Raw genomic sequence first — 18,901 nt, forward strand, 5'->3', positions numbered from 1 at the left:
GAGTGTTCTTATGTTATAATGTAAGTATGTGTATATAGGTACACGAATGGCATGTGAGCTCTACGTTCGACATAGTAAGTTAGGATGGCAAATCCCTCTAGCTTCTGTCGGACATAGACTCGGCTGGTAATGGCGTAGTTAAGGACTGCGAGCCTTATACGTGAAGTAGATGATATATGTAAACGTAGATAAGGACTGCGAACCTTATACGTAATGTAGATAACCGTCAGCATAGGAAAGGACTGTGAACCTTATACGTGCTGTATTTGTAGCATAGGGGAGGACTGCGAACCTCGTACGTGCTATGAATTAGGTTGCAACATAGGGAAGGACTGCGAACCTTGTACGTGTTGTGGATGTATTTCAGCATAGGAAAGGACTGTGAACCTTATACGTGCTGATTTTGTAGCATAGGGGAGGACTGCGAACCTCGTACGTGCTATGAATTAGGTTGCAACATAGGGAAGGACTGCGAACCTTGTACGTGTTGTGGATGTACTATGGTATAGGGAAGGACCGCGATCCTTGTACGTACCATAAATGGTGAACATAGCTAAGGACTGCGAACCTTGTACGTGTTCACGACCTTGAGTACAGGTATAGACGGTGAACTATGAACGTACTCTCGGTAGACTGAGGTTAGTGATTGTAGATATGTATGTATGTATAGTAGCGAGTATGTATGTAGAACAGAAGGGTAACTAGTGAAGTATGGATATGTATCTACAGATATGTATGTATGTGTATGTATTGTATGGCGTTCGATTAACTAGAACTCACTCAGCGTAGCTGACTTTTAGTATGCACGCAGGTGAGCTGATTATAGAGTTAGCATGAGGATGACACACGGCATGGATTGAACGGCTGGCATCTGAAGAAAGAAGTAAAGATGTTTTAAATATAAAGTTTTGTGTTATGGTATCAAAGAAAAGATTTAATGTTTTGTAACAAATGATTGATGTTTTATATTCCGCGAAAAGTTTTAATAAACTCTGATTTGAAGAACTGTGTTTATGAGTAAATCCGACGCTAAAGTAGGGCTACCGGTAACGGGGCCTTACACGATATCTCCTCGAACATTCGAAAACAATCCACGCTTATCCAACGGGTATCTTTGCACAGAAGCTTCAGCCTCTGACGAGGGGACCATGGCGCCAGATAACCGAACCCGACCCAAAAATTTTAAAGTAGGGTTTGATGGAGTGAGAGAGGAAGATTAAGGATGAGATTTGGTCGGTGGTTTGCCGGAGTTTTGAAGTTCCGGCGAGGTGGTATGCGAAATCCCATGTGCGAAGCTTGTATGCGAAATCCTCGGATGTGTGGCCGGAATTGGAAGGGGCGACGGTGGTGGAGCCGTGAAGTGAGAAAGGTATGTGAGAATTGCAATGGAGATTGAGGGGTTTGTGTAATTTGTGGGTTTGATTGTTATAAGAGTGTGTTGGTAGGATTTGGGGTTATGGTAGCAATGGAGATTGAAAGGTCTGCCAGGTGTTTGATGAAAGAACAAAAATGAAGAAGAAAGAGGAAGAAGAAGTTGCAGGTACAGGTGAAAAGACAAAAATGCCCTCACATGCGCCTCACGTGAGGGCATTTAACTGAGTTTTTCTAACCCAGTTAGCGTAAAGGACATAACGTGTAGAAAAAAAAGTTTAAAGTACACCGCCTGCAAGGAAACTTAGAAAATGACACGAACCGTAATTTGGCTTTTTTTAAAGGACAAAATTTGTAATTCTGTCTTATTTTTACAAAACACTAAGGGGCTATTTGGTTCATTCAGATTTGAATGAGTCAGATCTTAATGAACCTCTGTCCCATTCAGCAACAATTATAAGCCTGAATGTTTCAGATATAATTTTAACCATTCAGATGTTTTTTTGTCTGAAACCAAACAGTTTAAAGTCTGAATGAATCAGATGTTAACATCTGAATGGATCTCATAGTTGTAGACTTGTAGTCGGAAAAAAGAGAACCTTGTGATGACCTACTAATTAAGACGTTTTGGTTCCATCACTTAAAATTTATATGTCAAATATTAATTTGTTCTTATTTGTACTAATGTTAACCAAGTATGTTGTCTACTTTAAAAGGAACATGTCCGTCGACCGTCTTTAATCTGTATGATATTAACGATTAACATATTTTAATTCATAGTTATGAAGATTGATATTTGAGTACTGAGTGGTGTTAACAAGGAAGAACATAGAAACACAATTATCAAAATATATTATTGTTAAAACTTATTTAATTGGAAGCTTATATTTAAAATTGATGCAAGGTCTTAGATATGCTCCGTTGTTTCTCCAATAGTATATTTGTGGAAATGATAAAAGTACGAATTCTACAATTATTTTAAGTAAAATAGAGTTATAATATACTTATATACCTTAAGAATATAAAATTCATAGGATGATTAGTGAATAGATATAATTTTAAATATGAAGTTTGGAGTTGCAAACAAGGGAGCCATTGGATATAATAATCAAGTCTTACACTCTTACATGCGAATATGCGATCATTTTTTTATATTTTTATTAAATGTTTATCTAAATAATTAACATCTTGAATTTATTACTTTGATTTTCCTTTTTGAGACTTCAAGGTGTTCGGCAAGAGACATTTAAACTCCTTTCTCACTATAAAAAAAAAACGACGCGTTAAGTATGTGGACATTTTAAAAACAAAATTAATCACGAAGTGTAAAATAATTTATGGTTTTTACCTAAAAACTTTTAGACATATTTTGTGTAATGGTACGGAATATTCTTAGAATTTATTATGTACTTATAGATATTTTCAGTAGTAACACGTGTTGTATGAGATACTTTCCCCCATCGACCTATCGTGCATCTAAATTTTCACATATCAAACACGTGCCATACGCGAATAACACTCACATATCCCATAACTCAAGTTGAAATGTACGTCACACTTGACCTACAATCATGTACCATCTTTCACTCGTCATCTCCTTGTACCAGTAAATATTTGTTAGAATCTGATGATCATATTTCTTAGCTTTTCATCTTTTCATGACTTACTTTTAAATAGAGAGAAATGGCTTCAAACCAATCTATAAAATCTTATTTATAACACAACATATGAGCTCATTGTTATTGACGTTATACACCCAAACAAAATACACAACAAACATTCAACTGTGAAGTTGTGAACTGTGATTCTGTGAAGAAAATGTTCTTAGTTAGGCCCAACAATAAAAAGGCTCTTTCCCTTCCACTACTAGGGGGCCAGGGGATACCCCAAAAGCCCAAAATATAATATATTAAAAAAAAAACAAAAAAAACAAACTAAAACTAAAACTATATAATGTTTAAAACAAGTGAAACCATCATTTCGGTAAAGCTAGTGACCCGAGAAAAAGAACTATCATCGAAGAAAACGTGTTTTATAATTGGCAATTATGATCGATTGATTTGCGCTAAAATAAATTGTGTATGATTTCATTTGGGTCATCTTAAATCAGTCAACAGGTTAATTTGGAAACAATGGGTCAAAACATGTGACGAAAACTAAAACTTGTTGACTTATCCAAATGAGTTAGTACCCCGTCCATGACCAATTTTATCTTCACCACCTGCTCGTTGTCATGCACCGCCGTCTCCACCACCATCATTGCCACCTCATCTCTGCCTCCACCACCATTATCGCCACCTTCGTCTCTGCCTCCTCCACCTTGCAGTCGTCCCCACCACCATCGCCACCATAAGCAAATACCTACTTTGGTGCTTCTTTCTAAAACGACTTATTTCAACCTAACTCCGTTTTGTCCTGGACCCGTTTTGACCAAAACAAAACACGAAAACAACAATTTAAATTAATTTAAACAGTTTCTACATATTAGATAACATAGTACAACTTGACAAAAGATATCATGTTTCTCATTCCAAATTAAGGAAACATGTATACTAACTAATGAAATAAAAACAACAATGTAGACCAAAACCAACAGTTTTTTTTTTCCTACAACATACTATCGGCACCAGACGGAAGCCGTCGAAAGAAACTCGCGGGCATCGAAGGCACTTTCGTTCGAAACCTTGGATGTCTCAACACATAAAACACGAAAAGAAGCGCAACAACTTGAAACGGTATCACATACAACACAACCGCGGCCACCAAACAAAATGTCACAAACAATGCCGAGGCTCTCGGGTCCCGCCAGCTCAGCAACGAGTGGAACCTCTCACCTTGAGTCGCCAAGTCACCCGCCACGGTCTGAATCCGACCGCCAATACTTCTTAACCGATCATATCTCATCCGAACCACATTAGGCCCTTTTGACGTTGGAAACGTGTCAAACTCTTCATCTAACTCGTCATAGGAAACCGCGTCCGCGTGGGATAACCGAATATCCATGTGAGGCGGGTGCCTCGGTTTTCGTCTATACCGCCAGATCCCGACGACAAATAAGTACAAAAAAAATGTGGGCAAGATAAGTTCGGGTGATAATATTAGTAACACAAAGAGTACATGAATTAAAAGAGTTGTGAGCGGGTTGGTCCATTGGCATACCGCGTCGAGCCACTTGACCAACCCGACAAAACCGCTAACCACGTTCACTATTCGAAAAAAATTCGCTTTGCTCCTTCGCACGCTCCATAAATGTGACGAAACGTCTAGCATGTACTCGACCACGTCTCTCCTTAACGGTGGCTCGGCCCGAGCTAACCTAGTCGAGACTATTTGAATCGCGTGGTGTCTTAATTTATCGGTTTGACTCATTGCCAGCGGATGCACATAGTGCATCTTAGGTAAAATTGGTTGTGAGTATTTATGCAGCATATTAATATACGACGTGCATGAAAATCTCACAGCCAATTGTACCTCACCCATTTTCTTTACACCCAAAGGATGTAAAGCAATAAGTGGGTACGAGTGTGTATACACTCTCTCCGTCTCCAACGTCGATAACCGGATCCTCACTTTCCCGATCCTCGAGTCACTTTTCGCCCCGTGTAAAAACCCATTATCAAACGCGCCAATCGTTAGCACCGTGCACGGATCAAAAACCTCCCACGTGTACTGCTCGTTCCAACTCGGCGAAAAACTATCGATAATTGTCCGCGTTCGAACCCATTTATTCCCGTACTTCGCGACACAAAACGCGTCGGTCGACCCTCGACCGTCGCGTGTTTTCATCGGCGACAACCCCTTCGCGCTAATGATCCCGAGCTCTAAAATTCCAATGCTCGGTTTCCATATCTGCTTCGCGGTCGGCCTTAAATCGCTACTATAATTCGTGGACTCGTCCAATACATGATACCCTCCATCTAAACACACCCGAAGATGAATCCGACTAGCGAATTTAAGCTCTTTCTTTTCGCCCGAAACAACCGCGTGTTTCTCAAGATTGTGCCATTTTGAATGGACTGCTTTGTTATCCCATCTACGGTGAATTGAGTACAATGGCAACAAACACTTTCCTAGTATTTCATCTTTGGTACTATGGTCTTCTACTGTTAGCATTAATGCTTCTTCGAACGGTTCGGCTGCGACGAGTACCAAATCTTCGTTCCAGACCGGGTTTATCGTCTTCACTGAGGAGATTTTCGTCCTGGCGAATTGGTTCCCCAATGCCGCCTTTACGCATACCTCCATCGGCTTGTTCCGGTCACCCGGGATCAAGTCTTGACACTCGATCACGTTAACTCGAACGTACCTGTTAGTATGCAGATATTAGTTAGGATTTATTGTAACTATCTACTGCACGTAGATAAAAATAATATAAATTTAAAGTAGAATTAGAAAGTGTATGAGTTTAATATTAAAAAAAAATGATGATTATTATTATTATTGTGTTTTATTATTATTATTATTATTATTATTTTAAAACGGCTAATTCAAAAACTCATAATACCACTCTTAAATCTACACAAATTTACGTCGAGACTCTAACCCTCAACCCTCAAGTCTTGACACTCGATCACCGCCGATATTAGTTAGGATTTATTGTAATTATCTACGACATAATTAAAGTCTGTACGTAGAACAAATAACTGTAGATTTAAAAGTAATATTAGAGGGTGTATGAGTTAATCATTTTAAAAAATGAAAATTATCAATTCTTGTATTTTAACCTTTTTTTTTGTGCTTAAAACGGCTAATTCAAAAACTCGTAATACTACTTTTAAATCTACATATATGTCGAGACTCTAACCCTCAACTACTTAACTTAAACTTACCATAATTTTGGGGACAAATAGACTTTTCCCCGAATCTTGGACACGCCTTCACGGTTAACAGTGGCGGCGTCAGAATGCCAGGCGTCCGAGAAACACTCGTCCGCCTGGGTTCCTTTCCAGACAGCGAGCATAATCTCGCCATATTTAATTTTCTCCCCCTTTTTATCTTCCAACTTGTACCACTGCGGTGCCAGTGGGCTATCGGGCGGGAGTCTTGTCGGGACGTCTTCGTTAAGCTCAAACGAGATTTTCCCGATGAAATCATCTTTCACAACATCTTTATCTTTGACAATAATTTCAACGACCGACGCTTGAATTCGATCACGTGAGAAGGCGAACACGTGATCCCATTCGGGGTTCGATTTCTTTTCGAAGTGTCGAGTGATGCCTTTGTAGTTTCCTAGTTTGACTTCGACGTACGGGTCACAACTTCCCGTGACGTCTTTTGGTGGGAGGTCCTTGGCTTTAACCACTCGGACATAGAGATATTGCATTTGTTCGACGAGGTCATACGTGGTTGTTAGCTTGTCGCCCGTGTACCTGCCTGATCCGGCTATTTTCGGGGCCGTTTCCCGGAGGGCAAATTCTTCCGGTGGTGGACGTTGGTGCATGTTGAATATTGATCAAATTTTTTAGGGATATTTTCAGGGGAAATGGACAAATTATTGCATGGAAAAAGGGGGGTTTTGAATTATGGAAGACTCAAGCTAGCAAAAGTATAAGCAAACACAACATATATAGTGGTAATTTGTTTGTAGTAGGATCATGTTACTTGTTTCTTTTTTTCTTATATAAATGAAACTGATTTAATAAAGTTAGGGTAAGTATATATGCATCACTGATGTCTAATAATATCATATTTTCTAACAAAAATGTTACTATCAATTATACTAATTTGAAATGTACACAGTACACCAACTATATGTAAACATATGGATGGTATATAAATTTACCCTTTTCTAATCCGAGAAAACACATAAACTAGTTACAGTTACTTGTTTTGTGTAACTTGATCCGGTTATCAAATTTTTACACACTTGTGTGTGATGTATTTACATCGTTTTCAATCAAAGTATGTTGATATAAGTACGTGAAAATATTTACTACACATAGACATATCAAGAACAAGAAAACAAATCACGTATCGGTCCCTAATGAATGTTATTCACATAAGTTTTATTATTTTTTTACGGATTAATTTTCTTTTTATCCATTTTTTTGTATTTTACTACATGAAATACTTAAGCATGAATTATTTTTTATGATTGTAGTTTGTAGTGTAGCTAGTTAATATTATTCAAGAACGTATTGTATTTTACCATAACCGAATAATAGTAATATAAACTGTTTTAAGATATAAATTGGTTTATTACGTATAACAAAATTGGTGAGGTTGTAACTACCCACCAACTCTTTAGCAACTCTTAGGAATTGGAACAACAAAATTCTTCTAGAAACTCAAGTTTTTTTATTTTTATATTATATAAAACGATAATAATAAACCTTGTTACTTAATTTGCCTATACTTTTTTGTATTAAAACAAGTCTAGATAATCAACACACGAAACCATAACTCAGTTGCCCATAAATCCCACCATAAGTCTCTTTCACAAATCATTTATTAACAAGATATGGTGAACCAAACAACACAAAATGTTGATTGATTATGCCAGTCCCACCAAGTGTCCAATTATGGATACATCTATGTCTTGTTAACATTTTCGATATGTGTATAGTTATTGGTTTCGTCACATCTCGAAGGAATTTGATCCCAGCTGTGTATAGTTATTGGTTTCGTCAACTAGGATGCGTAAAAGATCAACAGAAGCATAACCGGCCTCCCGCTTGAACGTTTGGATCGCAACATTTTACTATAATCATTAATGTGAAGAAAGAGTTTAATATCAAAACGTTGAGGGTTCCGTTTGATTCAAGTTGAATTAAGTTAGGTTTTCTATACAAGAACTAAGTCGTTTTACAAAATAATAATAATAATAATAAAAATCGGTCAAGTTTTTTTATGGTTGGCAATATAACCCGAGTTTATGTTCCTAATTCTACACATTTTTAGTGAAAGTATATAAAAGTCATAGAATTGAGTGATTTGTGTAAGTGTGTAAATAAAAAATAAAAAAAGAAAAAAACCTTATATGTTTCAAGATATCATGTATATGTTATGTTAATAGAGTTAGGCACTTAGCATATGTTATGTTTATCATCTAAAATATATAGCATATACATGTAAAAAGGTATTTTTTTATTAATCATTAATCAATAATTTAGATCTTCAAATAGTATAAAAGTTAATTAATTAATGTATGTATAACTTTTCCATGTAGGAAAAGTGAAGTAGAAGCAAGTCGTGATGGGCAGGTTTCATGGGTCCAAAAGCAACTGCTGGACTCAACTTTTTCTTTGTTTTGAACGTTTCAACTTTCATTTCATTTCTTCTTCTGGTTTTGACATATATACAGTTAATAATTATTAATTAATTAATATGAAATAAGACCCATAGACACCATTTTAACTGAGATTTACTTACAAAAACTGATGTGTGCAGATCACACCAAATCCTAGCTTTATTTCATTATTTGCTGACACTGACAAAGTCATGCTTATGCAGCAGCAGATAGGGAGATCAAACCCAATGTAACATGTTTAGTAAGATAGAATCAAAACCGGGCCTACCCGAATCATGGCCAGATTCCATTTGAATGATTCAAAATCTGCAAGTTACAATCATAATCCAAATATTAAGATGATTTGGGTTGTAATTGAGAAAATATTGATCATTTTATATATAACACAAACCGAACTACATCTGGATAATGGGTAAGCGAGCAACAAACTGCGCCGCTATCCCCTTTTGAATCGCAAAGCCTATTCTACTAAATATAAATCATTGGTTCCTCGGGCTCTGCGAGTCACTGTGGACCACCTTCTGCACCCGCTCCAAGAAGCGAACCGCCTCGGGAGCTAGGGATCCAAAAGTGTCGAAGGCAAATGGAATGAACACGTGCTGATTCTCCAAACACAATGTTTCATGCTTAGCAACCTTCCTAGACTCCGCTCTCAAAACCGCCTGTCCCGGTACGAAGCCACTGTCTCTCAGCCCCACCAACGGGGACACCCCAGTGAGGTCAACACACGCATGCTTACCCCCTGCCCAGCCAAACACAAGAACATCCGCAGGACGCAGGGTAGATCTTCCCTCACGCGGATCAATCAAAAAGTTAACAGGTGCCTCTTTCTTGGCTGAGATCCCGGCACGTCTAAGCACATCTCATAACACATCTCTAACCCAGTCATGACGATACTTGAATCCCGGCAATTCCTTACAGTGGAGGGCATGCTCACCGAATCTATCCAAACAAGCTTTTTTATAAATGGGGCATAATTCATCTGGAGGGAAAAGGGGAATCATAAGCCGGTATTTAAGGATGGCTCTGTATTCAACTGCCGACATTCGTTGCCCAAGATCTTCAATGGGCACAACAGTCAAAAAATCCTAGGCATGAGCCCCCTTGAGACAAGCTAAAACTGCCTTTTGTCTCGGGGTCATATCGAATCGCTCCTCCAAATCATGTACGTGTTTACCGTAAAGAGCACTCGCCAAGGTTTGTTGAGGTTTCTTGGGGGCGGTCTCCTTATCAGTAAAACCGCCTATATCAAGGTTCGGGAGAGTTGTTCCAATATTACCAAGTGCAAAAGAGTAGTCAGGATCTACCCCCGTAACACCAGCGTTTCGCAGGACGTGGTCTTGCAATTTCCACGACTGAGACCTGGAAGCCACAAATGCATATGCGGAGACATCCTCAGCCGAGAAAATTCCTAAGCCTCCGTAACGCATAGGGAAGGAAGCCAACCTCCACTGGAGGTCCCCAAAATGCGGTCCTCCACACACAACAATATCTTCAATTGCCCCCTGCAGGCCCGCATCAAAGATGGACACAGCCTCTTTGACATGTTCAGGTTGACAGGTCCGGAGCCCAAACACTAACTTAGCAACCCCCATGCACGAGCGTAACAAAAGGAGCTCACTTTGGGGGTCCCTCAGGTCCGGCAGGCGTTCCATAAGTTCAACCGCCCTCAAAGCTCTTTTAGTTGCCAAAGACCGAATAAACCCTGCATCCCGACTAACCGCTCCCCCCAAGAGTTTAACTCCCATCGCAGGCCTGCTAATCTCTGCAGGGAATAAACCCCACACTTTCTTCGAATCATCACATGACGGCCAAAAAAACCTCTGTTTTTCGAATATTAAGCCTAAGCCCCAGAGACGCCCCCTCTGAGCGAATAATGCCCAACGCTCTAGCGACCTCCTCAGCCTTACCAATAATAGTGCCATCGTCTAAATACCAAGCATGGAAGGGCAAGGGACAGGTCCCCTGCACCCTAAGGATGAGCGGATGAAGGACCAACGCAAAAAGAAGAGGGCCAAGGGGGTCCCCTTGCTGCACCCCAGTAAAAGCCCCGATATGAGTATCCCCCACATATAAACGAGCGAGGCGGGCATATAAAAACTGGACCCATGGGAAGATGGATGGACATATGCAGCTAACTTCCCTGAGAAGGGTCGTCCGATCCACCTCGTTGAAGGCGTTAGAAAAATCAACAGCGAGCATAGCCAGGGACCCGTCAGAATGAAACGCGCTCAAAAATCTGTTAGCACTATGCAATACCGCTTCTGCCCCATTAGGGATCCCAACCCCGAATTGGAAATCCCCTAGATAAGCAGCAACCTTTTTCCCTATTTTACTCATAGCGACTTTCGACACCAATCTTTTCCAAATGGCCCCCACTGCAATGGGTCTAATTCCATTGTCAGACTTCAACAGGGGGGTCAACGGTGCCGAAGCAATGAACTCCGCTAGAACTTTTGGACAAAGCCCCCCAAGCCACAAGTTGACAACATCAGTGATGGCCTTTAAGAGCCCGGAGGCGGTCGGAGACCCCTGGCCACAGAAAGCGTCTAAAATATGTTGGGCCCGCAAACCATCCCTCCCACAAGATATACCTTTCGGGAAGGTTTTAATACATTCCAACACACAATCACCGTCCACCTGCAAGGCTGGTTCCGATGGCACGACGGAGGGCATGGTCGGGGGGTCCACCACAGGATGTTTATCAATCAATGCTCTCAAAGTATCCCCCCGGCAGGCGCGACCCCGGTTGTAATTATTTATACAATCATTTTATTTAGAAAATTTGGTGTATTTAAACACAATATTATCGCCTAAAGTTTTTCACTTTCACAAATGCTCCTTGCTTTGTTCCAGATTCAAGCATTGCATCCAAAACCTTAATGTCTCGTGCACCTTCAACATACGCGCACCGAGGTTCGGGCTCAAATTTACCACTCTTCTGCATTGAAGTTGAAAATGTATTATATGTATTGGCCAAATTCCGGAATCTTGAAAATTATTAAAAAAAAATAAGTGAGTAAATTACGCTTTTGGTCCTTGAGGTTTGGCCTATATAACCCTTTTAGTCCAAAATGGAATCTATTGACATGTCACGCACTCACGCCCTGAGGTTGCTTTTTTGTAACTATTTTAATCCCTAGTGCTAACGCCGTCTAAAAATTCAGTTAAATCTCATCATATGCCTATCACATGAGGGGCATTTTAGTCTTTTGGCTCACCATATTTATTTAAAATGATAGTAAAAAGACAAAAATGCCCCTCATGTGGGCACATAACCTTATTTAAATGAAAATGTATCTAGGTTAGGGCCGGGGACCAAAATGGTTATAGAATGTAAACCTCAGACCCTGATTTGTTGAAAGATTTTTTTTCGGGCTGAAATGGATAAAGAAGGCGAATAACAGAGACCAAAACCGTAATTTAATCTAAAGAAAAAGATTGTTATATGAGTGAAATATAATGCTGATATGTGTAATAATGCCACCTGAAGATTGGCCACAGAAATGTCACTTATAAAAGCTTTCAACTCTTCAATCACCCCACTGTATGGGTAGAAAGCACTCTTTATTTCTCTATTGGCATTAAATAGAGTAACCTGTAATTTGTAAAATAGCATTAAATTTTAAAAATTCGATCGTTAATAGCTGCATAAACATAAGATATTATTGCATTACCGTATAACCAGGTGTTCCATCTTTGTTTCCACGTTCGACTTGAACCGTCCCGTTCAAGCCAACAACTCTCCACACAATCTATCATCATTAATCCAAAAATAAATGAAATTAGTAAATTATAGTTAATAACATACACGAATTATGTGACATAAATGTTTTGTAAATTGTAAGTTGTGACCTTAGGATTTTTGGTTGAGACTACTAATACAAACACTCCAGAACATCCATTCTCCAGCTGACTATATAAAAAAATTAAAAAAGAATGTCTTCTTGAACTAAAACACCTTTAAGATGATTAGAATTAAAAAGATGAAATAATAATTTAAAGTTACAATAATGAGGAGATGTTATCTGGTGGAGGCACGTCCGTGTTTACATGAGATGTTGTCGATGACACAGAAGCTATCTCGCATCCAATGAGCTAATTAAGCAGACGGAAAACTATGTTAGTACTTATTATGTCAGCATAATCATTTTTTGTTTCTAAGTTCGTGAAGGGCGAAAAGGGAATAATAGTAAAACAAAAAAGGTTACCATTCTTAAACCGGCAACGTAATGTACACCCATGTCCATAATGAACCCTCCCTCAGCATTCTGCATAACTTATGATACAGAGCTAATCCAATAATAAACGGGAACATCTTAACGTGCCGTCAGTCCAGTATTTCATCAGAATACGGAACACCTTCAGATTGATATTATGCACATGTACATATGCAGGGGTATTTAGGTCTTTTGTTATATTACAATGGTATGTATGTGTACTAGTCTGGACACATATTTCAGCAAAATAATTACTTGATTTGTCTATTATCATGGTTAATATGCCTTACAGCTAAATCTCGCCTCCACGAACTTGAGAAGTAAGGGTTTGAACTGTTCATCGACCCGTCAATGAGAAGCTGAACACTCATCATATCTCCAATTTCAGACACCAACTTTCTGCCCTGTTGTGTCAACACTAGTTATGTCATAAAAGATTAAACGCCAAACGGATGCTCAAATAATGTAAGCACCTCTACAAAGGCAGGCTCGAAACGGTAGTTTTCTGCAACCGCCCATATTGGCTTAGCGGATTGTGTACTGAAAAGAGAATTGTAGCTTGATAATGCAGCTTCCACCTCACTACATGCTGCATTGTAAAATACAGAAGAATTGACAACATGATTTTAACCATTAACCGATGTTGCAGAAACAGGATTATAGTCATCATACTTACATGCAGCAGCTGGTTTCTCTTTAAAGGAACAATCCCGGTGTAAAGATATGCAAGGAAGATCAAACAGTGAGAATAAACGTATCAGTTTGGTGCGTGAACAGATTAATGGAAACAGTTGCAAACTATGGCATTGATCAATTTAAGGAGCTTGCAGTCAGTGGCTTAAGTTTGGTAAAAGAATTACCTTGAAGAACATGCTTCCCTGCCTTCAGAAGTTTAAGTGACATATCCACCTACATGGCTACATGTCAGCATGATACGGTTTGTATAGTGAATCACTGAATTCAACCAATATATTTGATCATATTGCATTAAGGTGTATATTCTTTATCATGCAAATTAGAGTTAATAAGGCCACAAACGACAAAACCAACCATGTTAATATGTTATGCAGATAGAATGTGTTGAATGTAATCAGCGGAATTATACTCTCAAACACACGAAAAAAATCTCATATTGAAGAATCAAAGAATCATGAACAAGAACAGTCAAGCGATATGATCTCTTATTGTTCATGTACGGATTACAAGATGAAACTGAAAAAAGAAAATCAATTAACATTGATTATGAACTAACTGATCTATGCTGTCACTAATCTCTATATAATAACCATCATCCTAACTACCATCAACAAACCACAAGTATGGCTTAACAGTAAAAAGACCATAATGCCCCTTTATTCTCAGAGCCTCAATTAGACTATTTAAGCTAATTTTGACTTTGTTGAAGATGTTGACTTGCGGACCCGTTGGCATTGCAGTATATTTAACAGAATGAATCATTTAGCACAATATATTTCATGACAATACTTTTTATACAAAATTTATACAAAATGTGTAAGGCGCAGCATGATTGATAAGGTCTGGAAAAACAGGTCTAAACATATTAAACAGGTCAGACACGACATGGCACAATTAACACGAGTACTAAACACGAGCATAACACATTAAACTAATTGAATCATTTTCTTCAAACACGAACCTGAACCTGTTTATAAACGTCTAACACGACACGACCTGTTTAACACGATTAATATCACCTATTTGGTGACCCGACCCGACCCGAAACAAATAACAAGATAAAATAAAGATAACCAAAAATTAAGATCCATCAAAACAAAATCCTTCAAGAACAATCGTTAACATTTTTTAAACAAGAGTACATAAAAGTCTAACAATACATAACATACTTTAATAACAATCAAATCATTGGAGTACTGGAGTGTATGACTGCTTGACCTAAAAATCGGCTATGGTTTTAGTAATATAAATATGTATATTTTTTAAAAATTTATAAATATAAATTTAGACACGCTTTTAATCATGTGTTAAACTTGTCAACCTGACAACCTGTTTATGACACGAAACCTGTTAAGCTGAAACTCTAACCTGTCTAACCCCTATGTCAGAAACTGTCAGCACTAATTGATGATAATCTTAGGTTTAACAGTGTAACACATCAAATATGTGCAATTAGCATCTCCTGTCCACATGTATATATGCATGTATTTGATTGATAAACAAAAAAATTAAAATATAAACCTGAAATTGGCCAGCAAGAACAACAGCAACAGCTACGACATCGGAATCTCGAATAATATCATCAATTCCATCATCTCCATACTTACACTCCACATTAGGAAACACTTTCCTAGCAATCTCAACCGCCTCCTTTGCCGATTTCTACATAATTTTGGAACATATCATTCAATTATCTAATCATCAGGAATAATAATAATAATAATAATTGAAAATGGTACAACCGATTACCTACCTCTGTACGGCTCCAAATGGCTTTGAGAGAGACTAGGTGCGAGATCTCTGCGAGTATGGGGATGTATTGAGACTTTACGAAGACTCCGGCGCCTACGATGGCGATTTGCGGTGCCATGATCGTTGTACTGATAGTGTTGATGTTACTTGTTCAGATTCAGTGTAAGGAAGATGAGTTAGTTAGTTAGTTAGGCAGTTATATTTGGCGCATGCTTTTAAAATGCTTAACAGTGATAAACTAGTAGCTCACCCGGCGACGGTAGTCATGGGTGTTTGAGGCGATAAGTCAACACAAATTTTGTCGATTTTGGTTACGTGTGTTATGTATCGGAACTAAAATAAAAAAAATATAAAAATTGAGGTGGCATAGTGGGGTTTGTCGGTCTGTAAAAGTCGAGCGTTGGTAAACCGGAGCGTTGTCAATCCCGGACATTGAGGCGGTGACTCGACGCAAATTCGGTTGGTCTCTGTCACGTTATCATAACTAATTAAAACAAAAACAGATTTGGCATTTGATCGATTTTCGTTACATTTGTTACGATATTGAAACTAAAACAAAATGTAGTAAGCTTATGCAAATTCGGTTGGTTTCCGTCACGTTCATTACGGTACCGGGACTAAAACAAAAAAAAAGTGTCATTCAGTCGGTTTACATTTTGCTCGTTAAGGTACTGAAACTAAAAAACAAAAAAAACAAAATTCGCCGACCACTAAGGTGCTGCCAAGTAGCCCAACAAGGGTCCTTGCGGCACCAAAGTTGTCATTTATTATATTTTAATAATAATTATTGAAACCAACACGTTTTTTTTGAACGTGAACTTTATTATGTGTTAGGCCACCGGACTTTCTAAATTTAGAGAGTCATGTTGTCCTACTTTTGTTAGACTAACCAAGCTCATGTTGGCTTCAAAGTTTGGCTTTGGGCGTTAACACAGGAAACCATGCAGCTGGCTGCCACTTGATAGTTATTGTGTCACCATAAGAGCATAACTCTCTAGCGTAACACCCAGTGGGACAAAAGCCCGGGTGGGTTCGGGATTCGAACTGACAAACTTGCAAGACGTAACTCACATCCTTTATTGCTATAATCCATCGAAAATGACAACAAATAAGAATCGAACTTGAGTCTCGAAAGAGCGGGTTTTAAAAATTGGCATGCTTTCGAAATGCCTATTGGCTTGGCTACCCAATAATGATAATAATTCAAAGAGAATATAAAGGGACTGCTTTTTTATTCGAATTACATTTTCTGAGACATGATGTCCACTGTAATTTTGATACTTCAGGTTTAACTTACACTATTAAGAAGGAAACTCAACACTTGTGAAAACCTTATTAAGCCAAGTTTAGGACTTGACACTGTAAATATATCAAGCCTTAACCATATCCCGAAGTCACTAAACCAGAAGCCAAATTGCTAAAAGAACAACCCTCATTCATTGTATTCAATATAAAGCATCTACAATACGTATTGAATCGATGCATAATGATATGAAGTTGTTAGTTAGCTAACATGTAAGATGGTAACAACCCCTTGACAACGAATGCTAATTTGGAGTATATTTTTAAGGTCTTAATAATGCGTTGTATAAGAAGACAGTGTACACTCGAATCACACGTAACAATGATCACAAATTCAACACCAAGATACTTGTCGATGTTCCATTCTCCAATTCAATATTTCAATCTTTAAAACCCATTCTATTGTAAGTTGAAGACATTTAAATATAAAGTCATAAAGATTACTAGTTTTGAATAATCTAAATTAGGTACTATTAACTGTCAATATATCTATATAATTGTAATGTTTTGGAGTGTTGGCATTCTTCACATTCACATACCCATTCAAGCTTAAAAAAAGTCTCTTATAATTCGACTTTTAGCTTTAGTATAACAAAATTACATAAACAAAAATAAATAAAGGCAAAGATCTTATTTTGCTGGAAAGATGTCCAAATAATCAGGATGCTTTAATGGTCCAATGTGACCCATTACCTAATTATCATGTACCAAACTACCAATATGTTCTCTAATAATTCAACTGAAAGGAAATTAGTAGCCCAATTTGGAGATCCATTAATGAACTTTGGCCCATAGTTATAAGCACCTAACTCATGAATACTATAATAACGTAGCCTTATACTGAGCCATAAAAACCGGGCCCGTCAACCCATTTCATAACAAGCCTACTAAACCAAAAGAACCGGTTTGTCGAAAACTAGTTAGGACCCGGTCCAACCCGACATGTCGTATACCGGTTTGGACTCGACCCGATATGAAAAAACATGCAAAATCAAAACCCTTTTTTTGGTCCCCAAACGATTTCAACCTGATCCAAATCTGGGTGAGCGGGCTGAACATTCTTGCATCCGAACATGATTATTTTACCAATCAAATACATCATTTAAAAATTTTGAATTTCCTTAAATCCCAACACTTTTAAAATAAATTTCAACTCATTGTAGCATTCATGTTGTTTTATTATAAAAATAAAAATAAAAATAAATAAATAAATTGATAAACTAAATACCCTCCAAAGAGTTAATAATCCATAAGATAAGATTACAGGATAAATTAAAAGATAATTCGTATTTGTCGTTTTTGAAAAATAAAAAAATAGTATCAACTATCAAATAGTTTGGGTTCTTTTAAGATCAAGTTAAGAAAGGACATCTATTGCTTCCTATCACGAAAAATAGTACGAACTTTCATTGTAACTGTTTGATGTGATATCTTACTATAGTATTTTGTGCAAGTGCAACCCACCTTTTCTATAATGCACCCAGCCATACATAGTCCACATATATGATTAGATTTTCAATTTTTCCTATTTCCCTTTTGGTTTACTGTATAAAATTCATAAATAATAATCAATATACAAAGGAAAAACACACGAAGGAACCCAACATGTAGGTTTCATATCTCAAATCATGTCATGGATAGCTTTTCGCCATTGATCAGTAGTAACTTACTATTGATACTATTGATGCTACTTGACACTACTAAACTAAGCTACTATTGATCTTGATACACTACGCAGCTAGTTACTACTTATAAAAAAACTCATATTATATATCATTTCCATGCAACCTTCTACGAATCATGCAGATAAAAAAATAACTTCCAATGGTGCTTCCAGTGTGACAACACTAAGGCTCAACTCCTTGGACCGTACAAGGGGTGTTGCCTCATTTGAACCCATGTTTAAGGGCTTTGCCCATTAGAACCGATCGATAAGGTTCTATGATGCACAAAGTTATAATAGTCTTGGATGAATATGTAGTTTACACTTCATAACTCATATCAATGTTATTGTATTAAGTTTGGACCGAAAGATTACAGTTACATGACATAGATATATATAGAAGAAAATTTGAACAACTAATTTGTTCACTAAGAAAACACAAGGTTATTAGTATTCATCTAATTGAACGATCATAAAATAGGCCCCATAAGGCCTTCATACCCAACAAATTTATCAACAAACACAGTGTACACATGTTCATACATTTTCACAATTCTACTCTTTTTTCTAATGGCGAATTTTATTAAAGAAAAACAAGGACCTAACGAGAAGCTAGGCAACTAGACAACCACAAAACAAAACACTTAC

At 37.7% G+C, this 18,901-nt stretch overlaps 2 protein-coding genes across 2 annotated transcripts; both read right to left on the bottom strand.

The window, feature by feature from the left end:
- Positions 1-3,976: 3,976 nt before the first annotated feature.
- LOC143572917 (FT-interacting protein 3-like) lies at positions 3,977-6,953 on the bottom strand. Its single transcript, XM_077057945.1, has 2 exons — positions 6,201-6,953; positions 3,977-5,677 (listed from the first exon to the last, which is right to left on the bottom strand). The coding sequence occupies exons 1-2, from the start codon at positions 6,809-6,811 to the stop codon at positions 3,979-3,981; spliced, it is 2,310 nt and encodes a 769-aa protein (XP_076914060.1). The 5' UTR covers positions 6,812-6,953; the 3' UTR covers positions 3,977-3,978.
- Positions 6,954-11,383: 4,430 nt separating this feature from the next.
- Positions 11,384-15,495, bottom strand: LOC143572907 (dehydrogenase FPY6-like). The gene is made up of 12 exons (XM_077057936.1): positions 15,290-15,495; positions 15,058-15,198; positions 13,701-13,749; positions 13,517-13,534; positions 13,314-13,429; positions 13,131-13,244; positions 12,832-12,882; positions 12,630-12,718; positions 12,476-12,536; positions 12,298-12,375; positions 12,108-12,218; positions 11,384-11,561 (listed from the first exon to the last, which is right to left on the bottom strand). The coding sequence occupies exons 1-12, from the start codon at positions 15,404-15,406 to the stop codon at positions 11,427-11,429; spliced, it is 1,080 nt and encodes a 359-aa protein (XP_076914051.1). The 5' UTR covers positions 15,407-15,495; the 3' UTR covers positions 11,384-11,426.
- Between the last annotated feature and the right edge of the window lie 3,406 nt (positions 15,496-18,901).

The sequence above is a fragment of the Bidens hawaiensis genome, unplaced genomic scaffold (assembly GCF_021521415.1).
Source record: "Bidens hawaiensis isolate Kalapana, Puna unplaced genomic scaffold, B.hawaiensis_p1.1 tig00026173_1, whole genome shotgun sequence".
In the NCBI taxonomy this organism is placed as follows: Eukaryota; Viridiplantae; Streptophyta; class Magnoliopsida; order Asterales; family Asteraceae; genus Bidens; species Bidens hawaiensis.

What these genes read in the sequence shown, in the direction of transcription:
- LOC143572917 (XM_077057945.1), bottom strand. Translation starts at nt 6,811, where the DNA reads ATGCACCAACGTCCACCACCGGAAGAATTTGCCCTCCGGGAAACGGCC. An exon ending in TATTTGTCCCCAAAATTATG is followed by an intron (nt 5,678 to 6,200) that starts GTAAGTTTAAGT and finishes GCATACTAACAG; the next exon opens with GTACGTTCGAGTTAACGTGA.
- LOC143572907 (XM_077057936.1), bottom strand. Translation starts at nt 15,406, where the DNA reads ATGGCACCGCAAATCGCCATCGTAGGCGCCGGAGTCTTCGTAAAGTCT. An exon ending in TCGAGCCTGCCTTTGTAGAG is followed by an intron (nt 13,245 to 13,313) that starts GTGCTTACATTA and finishes TTGACACAACAG; the next exon opens with GGCAGAAAGTTGGTGTCTGA. An exon ending in GATAACATCTCCTCATTATT is followed by an intron (nt 12,537 to 12,629) that starts GTAACTTTAAAT and finishes TTTTTTATATAG; the next exon opens with TCAGCTGGAGAATGGATGTT.